General features: G+C 35.5%; 1 protein-coding gene across 1 annotated transcript in view; it reads right to left on the bottom strand.

The window, feature by feature from the left end:
• Positions 1 to 11,353, bottom strand: part of LOC147069057 (isocitrate dehydrogenase [NADP], mitochondrial-like) — a 38,385-nt gene extending 27,032 nt beyond the window's left edge. The window contains exon 1 of the mRNA XM_085951717.1: positions 11,168 to 11,353. Coding sequence (XP_085807843.1) covers positions 11,168 to 11,267 — 100 coding nt within the window. The 5' untranslated portion in view covers positions 11,268 to 11,353. The remainder of the gene's footprint in view (positions 1 to 11,167) is intronic.
• Between the last annotated feature and the right edge of the window lie 1,757 nt (positions 11,354 to 13,110).

The raw sequence follows: 13,110 nt of genomic DNA, 5'->3' as shown, positions 1-13,110 counted from the left end.
TAAATCTATAGAAAAAAGGCAGTGACCAGGACGAAACCATTTAAATACGGTTAAGAGACACCTAACTCGAGCTAAATTAGCATCTCTTAATTATGTTTATTGCCAAGTTAAAAAGTCAGACTAGGATCTTCAGCGCTTCCCACTCCTGCCAATTGCTAAGTCCTTAGGGTTCCGCGGAATGCCAATTAGGAAACGCTGCTATAAAAGATTTAGTATTAAATAATTCAGTTTAAACTATGGTACAAGAGGATAATATAATCTGCCGAATGAAATATTAGTGGGATGGACAAAACAAAAGTCGCTTTTATTTGTCTTCTGTCCATAACACTTTGCAGGTCTGCCTACCCCCCAGGCTAAAGCATTGTTAGCTCCCCTGTTGTGTGGGGGGTGATCACAATGATCACAATATTACCATTAAGGAGATTTTAAGATGAGACAATAGAACTGACACCTACAACTATCAAGCTGAGAAAGACTGCATACTGGGGCAGGGCCATATTTTCAGTATATGGTTTACTCCAGTCCATAGGGCAGGGAAAGGTAGTGGGCAGGAAAAGATTGTACCGGCTCAGTGTCCAAGATGTTGGTGATCAAATATTATGACTGGCCCATGATAGGGGATTTACTGTAATTTCGCTGTCAACCTTCGATAGAAGACAACCCCAACACAAAACACAAAGTGCAAAAGTCACCAAGCGCTCCGGTGCGTCAAATTTGTCGATTTTAAGCTCTGACTGTCCTAATATTATACGACGTATGGTCACTGTACCTCAGTGGCGAAGACTCCATACTAGGCGATTATTTAAAGCCTACCTTCTTAAGAAAATTATTTTTTATTTTCATGTTGACGTATTTATATAATCACAAATAATAATACTATATTCAATATGCCCAAAGACATCTATCGTATAGTTGTCATAATTTTACGATCTTTTCCCATATTTCAATAAGTACCATCTATGGCATCTCTCGAAAGTTTAAAAAAAATAGAACACACCGCGTTTCGTTTTACATATTGTATAGGATTATTTTCGCGTGAATCGACGGGTTTTTCAATATGAAGTTTTTTTCTCGTTATTTCAAAATGTCTGGCGTCCCACATACAAATTTACAAGCTGTTTCGTTAGCGCTTACGTCGCGAGAGCACATTTATTCAAGATAATTAATAAGAAGATAATTTAAAAAATAATTTCTATGGGATTCAATCACATACTTAAATATGTATTGATTGTTGTTAAAAATATAAAATAATTTATCTCGTGATTTTTATTGATTTATTAGTTCACTCATTAGACAATTTAGATATCTGATATTGTACCTACCTAAGTCTGTGTTTTAAATATAGAAGTATTTTAAAATGTCTAGTTTTACGGGTTAGATTATAAATTGTTATGGAACATAATATATTTTGAGCGTATGTTCAAACTAATTGCTTATTTTTATGAACTAATTATAACAAACCAATTAAGCTTTTGAAATTTCATCGATTTAGCGTACGTATTCATCAGTATTATTGGGTTATCTTCTTATTTCTCGCAAATATTACTGACAAGCATGGTTACTCCCACAGCCTACCTCTTTCAAAAAGTCACCCTTCGCCACTGCTTTACCTATATTTCGAGATCAGTGGCGAAATCAGTCAATAGCGATATCAGGGAAATCCTTTTTTTTAGAATGCAGGACACGGTCTGATTCTGATTGTGTACCATAAAACAAGGAATGTTTACGAAATAATATGATTGACGTTTATAATTGTTGACGTAACCTTAGACAAGCATAATTATTAATTATTATCTATTTTTAGCAAATTAGTTCAATAGCTAATCGTTTATGTGTATAGGCACTAAGGCACTTAAAACATAAGAAGCGTAGTTCTTGCTTACTTACAAGATAGCATGTTTATTGGGTTACAAGGTGACCTTTTATAAAGAAAATACATTAGAACAAGTGAGAATTTCTTATTAAATTTAGTCATTCAGTTAAGAGCGCACATAAGTGAAACGGCCAATGACATTAATATGGACGAAGCATCTGGAAATAAAAATGACACTCACTTTTTTGTCGGGTCTGCCGAATGGCATAATCTGTTCTAACGCCATTACAATAAAGGTGATATTGCTATAAATTCCCAATGCTTTTTGTCGGGTCTGCCGCATGGTTCGGTTCGAACGGGTTCGCTCAAATGTACATTGATACTAGAAACACTGTTCTAACGCCATTACAATAAAGGTGATATTCCTATAAATTCCCGATGCGTGATATTGCATAATGGATATTGCGTGACGTCTACCTATGCACTTGCGAATGTTGCTATGGGCGAATTTACTTGCTAGCTACTGTCTGAGTGCGTCGTCCATTAATAATGTCATTGGAAACGGCAAATAATTTTCAACAGTATGTGGAACGAAATATCGCAATCGTCGCCATTCGGAGAACGATCGTCGGCCTGTTCGCACGCCAATTTGTTTTGTGATGGCGTCGGAGGAATATATTCTTAAATCGTGTAAAGATGACTAAAAAACGTTCTGCATGTACTTGAAAAAGAAAACATGTCAATGATTATACTATTATTATTATTATGAATATAATAATAAACACAACATTAAAAGGACGCATGTTGAATTTTTATGACAAATTATATTTCATTCGGCTCGCGTCAATTACAAAATTCGCGCATCGCCTAGTCACGATCTTTTTAGACCAGTGGTTCTTAATCTTGTTGGAGGTACTGACCCCCACCAGTTTCATACGCGCATTCACCGAACCCTTCTTAATTGGAATAATAAAATACGATTTTTTTCTAATTCAAAACATAGGAATATATTTTACTGGTGCACAAAATAAACCGTGCATTAACATCACTGTATTCAAAGAATAAAACCATTAAAACATGATTTTCACACAAAAACATAATAGTGAATATTTACCGCAAATCAGTGTGACTTCTGCTGTTCCGCCGAACCTCTGGGGTTCGATCGAACCCAGGTTAAGAACCACTGTTTTAGACCATGCCTCAGCTGAAGTATAGCCTTAAGGACCATGGACAGTGATGGCCTCGCGGCTTACGCTACGGTTTATAATGTCATGAGTCCCTGGTTCGAATCCTGGATCTGGCAAATACACAATAATACCTATATTGTTTTTCAATGTGTGTTTGGAGTCAGAGTATGGACCCAATAGACTAAACACCGATTTCTCGTAAAACAGAAATTTGATACAAACCTCCACTCTGTGGATGCCCATATGATCTTAATGAGATCGGACATTGTCAAAAGAAAAAAAATGATAACAATATGCTATAGATAGGGTAATAAAATAGACTAGTTGGGGGGAAAAAACTTAACATTCTCTTATAAATAATAAAAGGTTGAGAAACTAGTATATTAAAAAAAAAATTGTACATTGATATTGAAAAAGAGGAATAATTATTAATTGTTACAAAACTATTAAATCCAAAAACAATCATGGACAAAATTTGGTCAACAACGAAATATTTGATATCATTTAATTTAATGATAAAGTATTATATCGACTTCAGAAATGAAAAAGGGCGTAACCCTCAGTTTTTTTCAAAATATGTTTTATTGCATAATAACGTTGTACTCAACTAAATACACATTGTGTCCAAAGGATATAAGCTGCAAATGCCGATTTATTATATAAATTTAGCTATCACTTAAAAAAAAGAAGGAATTGACGTGGGAAAAACGACTTAACTTAACCATCATTTTTGTTGTGTTTTTTTTTTTAAATTAATCCAATAATTAATATTAGATTAAGTAAGAACCTATATAGAAACCAAATTATTAATTGTCATGCACTTCAAGGTTACATCTTTTTTGTATTTTAACTTTGACCGAAAATCATAACAAAAACGTTTTTTGCCTCCTGTAAAATTTGAGTTGCGTGGATTACGCCTTTTTTCCTTTCCAAATTGGAATCTAGTACAAACGGCCAGCATGTTGATTTTAAAAGAAATTAGTGTAATATAATATAGTTTTTTTTATGAGTAAATGTTAAGCTTATTTCGTTGTTGAAAAATGCTACTAGATTCGTATTTTGCAAACTAAATGTCTATTCAAAAATGATAGATCTGGCAATTAAAATGTTGACCATGGCACCAAGCGCCCGCAAGACTAGGTACTTATAATAAAATATCTATTTTGCTTTATTAGAAATATCAGTGAAATATGGCACTCGGCGACTGGACAACCGCTGGACAAATCGCATCATACACTAAGGAGCACTAAACATCACTAAACAACCACAAAAACGCTCTAAAACCCGATGGATAGAAGAAGTCGTAAAGTTTGCTGGATGTACGTGGCTGCGAAGAACTAGTGATCGAGAAGAAGGAGCCAGCAGTGGATCGGCCCCGGCTGTTGATTATGATGGATCCTCGTCAAATGATGCCAAGGTTAATGTTTACAACGTGCGAAGATGCTATTATAAATAATTAATAATACTATGGAAGACGTATCCAAATATTAAACTTGTTATCAATATTATTATATTTTAATTTCTTATCGCTAGCAAATAGGCGTTGCGCACTTGTCTTGTTCTCCCATTCAGTAGTGAATATTGTATAATAAATTAATTTGTACATCTATACGTTATGTCAGAGATACTCAAAGTGTGCGACGCAGCGCCGTAGGACAGCGTTTCCAAAATTGTTCCGCGAAAAGGTAAAAGACACATTTCCAAGGACCTTACGAAATTGTCCGTTAAATGTTACGATTAAGGTAGATACAGTGCTATTCACAATCGTATTGGAAATATTACGATATTATTTACATTATAATAATTGTATCTCCAAATGTAAAAATATTATTATCTTTAGAATTTATCATGTTTCCACAGTCGCACTGAAATAAAAAAAAAACTACTTTCAAAAATCAATGTACTTAGGTATACGTAGGTATGCTATGTTGCAACAATTAATATCCACTCCACAGAACAGATTAATACCTAAATAGAATTCAGATAGGCTATACTACATTTTGAAGCAGGGTTTTGAATGTGTGAGTGTCCTGCGAAAATGAAACAAATTATAGACGTGCAATAGTGTGTTTTGCAACCTTAAAATGTATCAATATGAATGAGCGTCAGTACATAAGCCGATAGCAGTTGTCATAACGAAGGACAAGCTTAGAACGATGTATTCTTGACACGTGTTTAAGTTTATCCCATATTCTTCCACACCCGTTATATATTTCAGTTTCCATTAATTTTGTGTTCCCTGATTTACCCTTTATAAGTTTATCTATCTAATCTTTTCAACAAATCACCTATGCTAATGGTAAATCATTATATTAGCTGAATTCATTGATATACTACTGGATGAATCATAATATGCTTCTTAAAATGACGCCCGATTTTCAGCGACTCGGCCAGTGTTAAAACTTACTGTTTTAATATCAGCGGACTTAACTCGATATAAGCTCACTTAATATTTGTCTCGAAAACGATCTGGCAATAATTATGAGTAAGCCCGATCTAGCTTTCATCTTACTCTAACTAATAGTCAGCGCATGATGACTTGCTCTGTCCGCTCAGACATGAATTTTTGGTAGTTTACAAGCTTTGGGTTGCAGACCCTTAGGCGTAAAACCCACTTAACGGAGCGAGTGGGGCTCTCGCGCAAAATTTCACAAGTGGCGTGTAAATCATCGAAAATCGCTTTGTGCCCGCCTGCCCCATGAGTCTCCGTTGTGTGGCTTTTCAGCCGGACGAATTAACGAAAATACAACGTAGTCCATTCATTGAACACGGCGAGCAAAATCACGCTCTGGAAGCGTCGTCGATAGACGGGCGAGAAGCTATTATTTAATAACAGAGAACTCATTGTTTAGTTATTGCGTAATCACAAGCCCCGAGAAATAATATAATATTTTTATTGCTTTGTTATGAGAGACGCTGATAATAATTATTTTGTGCTTCTTGTGCCCCTTATTACATAGGTGAAGGGTAATGCGCGGGTGGGAGGGGGCCTACTCAGTAGTGAGCGCACCGAACGCTTTTTTGGTGGGCTTTATGCTTTAGCCGGCTCGCACATCACAACTCGCCTTGTGTGCCTGACGGCCATAAATTAAAACCTTCGAGACTGCCGGCGAATGTTGCACGATCACAACCTGGCACATCTGCCTAGCGCTGCTAGCTCTAGCTCTACCAAACGCAGCGACAGTCTGGAGAGAAATGGCCGATTCGCCCGATTCTGCAGCTGTGTGCATGCGCGGAGTCGATATTGGCCGGACATCGACATGCAGGCTTTGGACAATGCAACTAGACGAATGTCGCAGGGTCGCAGAGTTGCAGTTGCATCGGCCAATCTGCGAAGCTCCATTTGATAACGTTTGTTTCTTGGTTTACGATTACGTCACGTCGACGAATTCGTCGTAAGACGCATGCGGCGAGTTCTGATGTGCGAGCCCTCTTAGGGTCACTATTCCAAGAACGCAAATTTAGTTTTACAGCCAGGGCAATACGGGCGAAATTCGGGAATCCATGTTAACGGTCTTAACGCATTATACCTACAAGGAAATATTATAAGACGATATTCGTAATATCTTCTTTTGTGGTACATTTTTAAAATGACACTTGTATGGGAACTCCTCATCTAGTAGTACTTATATCAATGGCTGGATTAGTTATTAAATTTAAACGAACTCATAGCAAAATTTGTACCATAAGTTTATTATATTGAAGGGAGATGTTATGCATACCTACTCCAAATTCAATGTCAACCTCAAACGAGTCAGACCTTGTATAACCTTTGATTCTCCTCGAAGGTAGGACACGGATTTCTTTTTTGTTTATATCGATCTCGCCAGACGGATTGCGATTGTTTTCATTGCAAATTCTTACAGATGCAGACTTATAAACGGTCATTATTTTGTCCACTGCTATATTATAATAAATATCATCATCAGCCTGAATCTATCCACTGCTGGATGAAGGCCTCTTCAAGCTGCTTCCACTTCTCTCCTCCTGTGAATTGCGTTGCCACGCACTTCCGCAGAACTTTATCATTTCATCGATCCAGCGGCCTCTAGGCGTACCTTGCGGACGTTTTATACTTCTTGGATACCACTGGATGACTAGATTTGTCCAACGATTGTCTCTTCTTCAAGCTATGTGTCCAGCCCATCTCCATTTAAGGCTTTTAATAAACTCTATTACATCGCAAACCCTTGTCTGCCTCCTTATCCACTCATTCCTCTTTTTGTCCTTTCGCGTTATGCCCAGCATGCACCTCTCCATACCACGTTGCGCTACTCTAAGTTTCTGGATCGCTCTTCTACTTAGGGTCCATGTTTCACACGCATATGTGATCACGGGAAGCACACACTGGTTGAACAATTTGCGCTTTAGGCACAGTGGAAGGTCACTTTTGAAGACATTATTCAGGCGGCCAAAATCACTCTAGCCTAGCTTCTAACTTCTTATTTATAGATGTCTTTTAATATCCGTAAACCCATAACATAAAGTACTTTCACCATATACTGACAAACCAGCAACCAACAAAATTGGACGTCCAAAATGCGGTTTGTCAAGAACAGTCACAGTGGCCATATGCCCCACTTTATTTGTTAATTTTTTATGTTATTTTTTTACAATCTCAAGTTCTTTTATATAGGTACATATATCTAATCATAAAATGCATAAAACACATAAAATACAACTACTGCTTTAAAAAAAAAAACTTCATATAGGTACGAGTATCTAAAGCCAATGTTTGTTTATCTACACGCAGGATATTTGACCATTACAATGACTACACAGCAAACCATATCAACTTAAAAACATATAAAAGGTTATTTTAGATGAAACATCTGAAGAATTGATTTGTAAACAATGTTATATAAAGTTTGTGATCACATAAGTTGCATTTTTATATTATGTTGCTATGAACGAAGACCGAGCTCTAAAACTGGTTGTCTATGTCTATGAGAATATTAAATGGCAAAGAAGCAAATTAATGATAAACGTGGTTTTTTAAAACAAAATAATTCTAAAGGATAGTGTCGTAAAATTAAGGAAGAATGGTCATTGTACCTATGTGATGTATAATAATTAAAATAAAACATTATAACACAATATTATATAGGTACATAATGATTTCAATGTATTTAATAAATAACAGGTCCGCAATTGTCAACTCAGCAGAACATTCTAAACTTTATGAAAATAGTACCTATTGATAGCGCCTGTGCATGGATTCACAAAAAATACTCATCTATCTATAAAATATCTAAAATTATGCAATTTAATCATACATAACTTTGGATATTGTATAGATAGAATAATATGTTTTATCTATTATTGTAGTTTGGTTTAGACAGGGCATTATTAATTTAAAAAAAAATAACCAACAATATGTGTAACATGAATTCTTAATCCAACGAAAACAAATACTTCAGTGCATGGCCCCCACATCCTGAAGCGGGCTCCCAGGCTAGGACCTTTGGCGGGCCCCCCTACTTATCGCTAAGGATAAAGGCGCTGTGATGTTCTACAGTAGCGTTTTCCAAATGGTGTACGCGGTAAAATTAATGTGTATATTTAGTGTTTTTTTTGTATATTTTAATACATCCATTTGAATTGTGGAGTTGTCGAGTATTGATGCACAATTAAAAATTGTATCGTACAAGCACATAATTTAAAATAATAACATCATCGAAGGAAAATAGCGCAAATACCAAAACTATTATGGATTCATTTAGTCAGGGTATAATTGATTTTGAAAAACGAACCAATACTATCTGTAAATTATTGTAGCTTAGTTCAATAAAAACAAATACGTGTCACCAATGAATGTCATTGCGTGTGACTAACAAAGTTGAATGTGCACTGTTTATGGCAGATCATAATAGCCTACCTCCACCCTTCGCTACTGCCGTGTGTAATGTGCATTGCAGCTGTCGAGTTTAAAAGGCTGCCAAAAACAGTTTTTTTTTTATATTATTAAAAAGTATTAAGTAAAATACCTATTTGAATATTAGGAACACTACCCTTTTCCAAAAATATTCCCCAAGTCGAATAAAATGTAACACAAGAAGGTATGAGCCCATACTAGGACAATGACGTAGGTATTCGGCATAACCTTAAACTAGCTCCTCTTCCAATAAGAATGTATCTCCGCGATCGTTAAACTTGGCAGGCTCCGATGGGCGTGCCGTGTAGAAAGAATGGACAGTGCTCAACCGCCGAGGGGAATCTTGGATATCAGACCGAAGGTCGGAGGTCAATTGGCAAGACCAGACTCCGGTGGTTGGACGGTGTCAACAAAGATTATAGAGCGGCCGGCGTAACATCTGGAGGACACTGGCGCAGGATAGGGGGAGATGGAAAAAGTTCATGGAGGAGACTATTCCCCACCCTGAGTTGTTGGCCCACTTATGATGGTAATGACAGAAAGGTTTGCACCAAATGTAAAACACCTGTTTTAACGTTTTGTACCTAGTTAATATTATGAATATACGGTTCTTGTCTGTTTAGTCATTTAGTGAAAGCCAGTGGCAAACAAAATTTGAAAATAGCTGATATACTGGATTACTTGTCAGGTTAAAATTCTTGAATATGAATTCTTACCGAAATTGGCCATGGAAATTGCCACTGTTCCCGCCTTGCTTCCAGTAAACAAAATTGTACCGAATATACATCTTACATAATATTTAAAATAAAAAAATTAAGGTGGAAATAATATAATATGTAGGTATATAGGTAGATATATATTATAGTCACACTCGGTTATTAAGATCACGGATATAGCGAGATCTCGGATGTAACGAGAAAACATTCGTTGACGTTTTTAGTTTATGATTTTCAACATACATTTATTCACTTTTATAATGAGGTACTTATCGGTTATACCGAGCAAAAATATCGTCAAAATTTTTCTTAAAACTGTAAATGTGTCGATCGTTCAAAAACATTTCGACCCTAAGCAATGAAATCTGACCAGACAGGATGCCGCCGGAATCGGATTACGTTTATGACACTAGTTAGGTGTCTAAGTACCTACCTAATTTGTGTTTTCGCCGACAATATTGAAAAAGTATACCGACACACATATGGTTGAAATTGCATCTAAAAAGTTCAAGGTTTGTGAAGTCACTAGGTACCTACCAGCGTTATTACAATAAACAACTTCTTTTGTAGTTTATGAATGCCATGCTTGTTTCGGGGAAAATTCTAATTGTGTATTTTTGTTTGAATTGCGACTTTTTGTGTTATGTGACCACTCATTTAAAAATACCTATTCTCTGATATAACGAGTCACGCTTATAACGAGCAAATTCAGTCGGTCCCATCTTCCTCGTAATAACCAAGTTCCACTGTAATTGTAATATACGATATCGATAGTCAATTTTCGCCCACATTCCAACAATTGGCGTCCATATTTCAATTTGCACACTAATATTTTTTTAAGCGCATGATATAATAAATAACTACAACACTTTTCTATGGAAATAACTATTAATTTGTAGAACTCGATAATTTTATTTTAAATTAGATTGCGGGGGCGGCTGAGTCCCTTACGACGGGCCTGTGTATGTTAACAACTGCCCAATGGGCAAAATAATATAGCTCACCGGTTAGATAGATATTTGCAATCATTCCAACAGTAAATGTCGTGCTAATAAATTAGATATACATGCGACCTACTCCTAATCATCAATTATTCACTATCAGTAAGCTATCAGTGTTATATTTTTAGCAAATATCAGAATTATCACATTAGGAAAAAAGATAGAAATAAGACATTGACACGAATTAATCTTTGTCATAATAATATAAACTCAATATATTAGTTTCAACTCATCACATTGTGATTAGTGATTACTGATTATTAACACGTGACAATGAGATTTACGGTAACAATGTAACTTTAATCATTGTACGTCCACCGCATTCTACGAAGATATAAAATGAATCAACCATACGCTAATAAATAAATTTATTCAACCGTTATTTCTTTTGTCTCCGTTTTTTTTTATAAATATATTAACAAATAGATTCTTTATTAGTAAACCGTGCATATATTTCGAACAACAGCTGTAAAATCGTCTCCCGGGCACTCAAATTACATTATCCATGGGCCAAACGTCAAAAACTATTCGCAAAACCGGACATAACCTAAAAATGCAAATTATTCTCTACTCACAATTTCTCAATTGGGACACGCACGGAAGCGACGCGGCCGTGTTCGTCGTGGTGACGGCTTTAATTCCGGCACCGATAGCTTTTGCCAAATTGCCGGCCATTATGTTTTTAATTTATCTTTTTGGATTCGCACGAAACACTGAACGATCAAACTGACAACCCGCCCGGCGCTCGCTTGCAGAAAACTGAAACCGCTCAATTTTCTTTTGAACTGGTTTTTAATTCGCAACGTGGCCACACTGGATGATGCTGTGATAACATCATTACGAGTTTAATACGTCAGTTTGGATATTCACAATAGTCAAACAAAATTATATATTTTTTTACTTTGCTAAAATTAACAAAATATTTACTGAAGCATTTCACAGCATGATATTTAAAAATTGACTACCTACATAAATTACAGTTGAATATTTGTGGTAAAATTATACGCATCAATCAACATTCAAAACTATTAAATTTATAGACCTTGCTTAGTCACAGATAGGCAGTAGGTAGCATGTCAGTTTATACTAAGAGTCGATCCGTAGGTCGGACAGGCCGGGTTACCGCCTGAAGTGCCGGGAATTAAGGAGCGGCAAATTTTGAAATACACACTTTTAGGAGAAAATAGTGTATTACTTTATTTATTTACCACTGAGTACGAGTAGAACACAATAAAAGAACACATTTTCCACTTTATTATCTCACACATAAAAACTTATTGCCGCAATTAAAAACTGGACACAGGATGTTGTCATTTTTAACTTATTGGACTATTTGAGTTTTAATATCTGACATGAGGTATTCCAGTTCTAACAAATACCTGGCATATAAAATGTACATGTATTTATGATAAAAAAAGCTCAAGTATACTGGTATTTTATACGCCGGCTTAAGACTAAACAATATTTTGACAAAATAGTTATTAATAATTATTGTAATAGACAATCACAAACACTCGTTATATCGATTTATTAGTTTAATTACATCTGTGTTTAATCTTATATCGGATGTTAATATAAAAGATATATGTAGTAGATTGCTGGGTACTTAACACATACCTACAAGTCAGGCCAGAACTATACACACTACTTTCTTCTTTTTGCTCCACTTGCTCAACCTATTAGCTCCATACTCTGACTCATACACAAATTGATAAACAATATGTGTACTTGCCAGACCCAGGATTCAAACCTGAGACCCACGACGAGACAAGGCAAAACAGAACAGCCAGGGGAAAAATGAAACATTATTTTTTGTGGAATCTATTTATTAATTAAATTTTAAAAGAAATACATATACTTATGTATAAATATTTAATATTAAAAAAAAAACAATTTTTAAGTGAAATCATCAAGGTATAATAATATACTTTCATTTTATTTCTTACAATACCGTTATTTTGAAAATAATGCATTTTTTATATATAGAGTATATAAAATTAAATAACGTAATCACTGCATGTTGGCCATTTGGCGTAAATACCTAAATTTATCTGTTTGATTTTGATAATCATGCTCGACTATTGCCACTCGATTACTAAGGCGACCTGTATTAGCACTAGCTAATAATAATCGGGGTGCCGGACGAAATCAAAATCACGAAAAAAAGGGTTTTTTGTCTCTCCTGTAAAAAATTGCACAATTGTAACACTTATTTTGAATTGCGCAAATTTTACAAGATAAACAAAAAAAAACATTTTTTGTAGAAAAATGGGTTTTTGTCTCTCCTGTGAAAAATTGCGCAACCTTAACACTTATTTTGAATTGCGCATTCAAGATAAGTGTTACGATTGCGCAATTTTTTACAGGAGACAAAAAAGCTTTTTTTTTGTCTCTTAATTATTTTTCGGGATTCCAGCCTTCGGGATTCCGGCCAATCGGGATTTCAGCATTCGGGATTTCGGCATTCGGGATTTCGGCCTTCGGGATTTTGGCTTTCGGGATTTCGGCTTTCGGGATT

The sequence above is a fragment of the Rhyacophila brunnea genome, unplaced genomic scaffold, assembly GCF_057557595.1.
Source record: "Rhyacophila brunnea isolate RB1 unplaced genomic scaffold, BYU_Rbru_1.0 scaffold_24, whole genome shotgun sequence".
Classification (NCBI taxonomy): domain Eukaryota; kingdom Metazoa; phylum Arthropoda; class Insecta; order Trichoptera; family Rhyacophilidae; genus Rhyacophila; species Rhyacophila brunnea.
The sequence above is the reverse complement of the archived record's forward strand: the minus strand, read 5'-3'. Positions and strand labels throughout refer to the sequence as shown.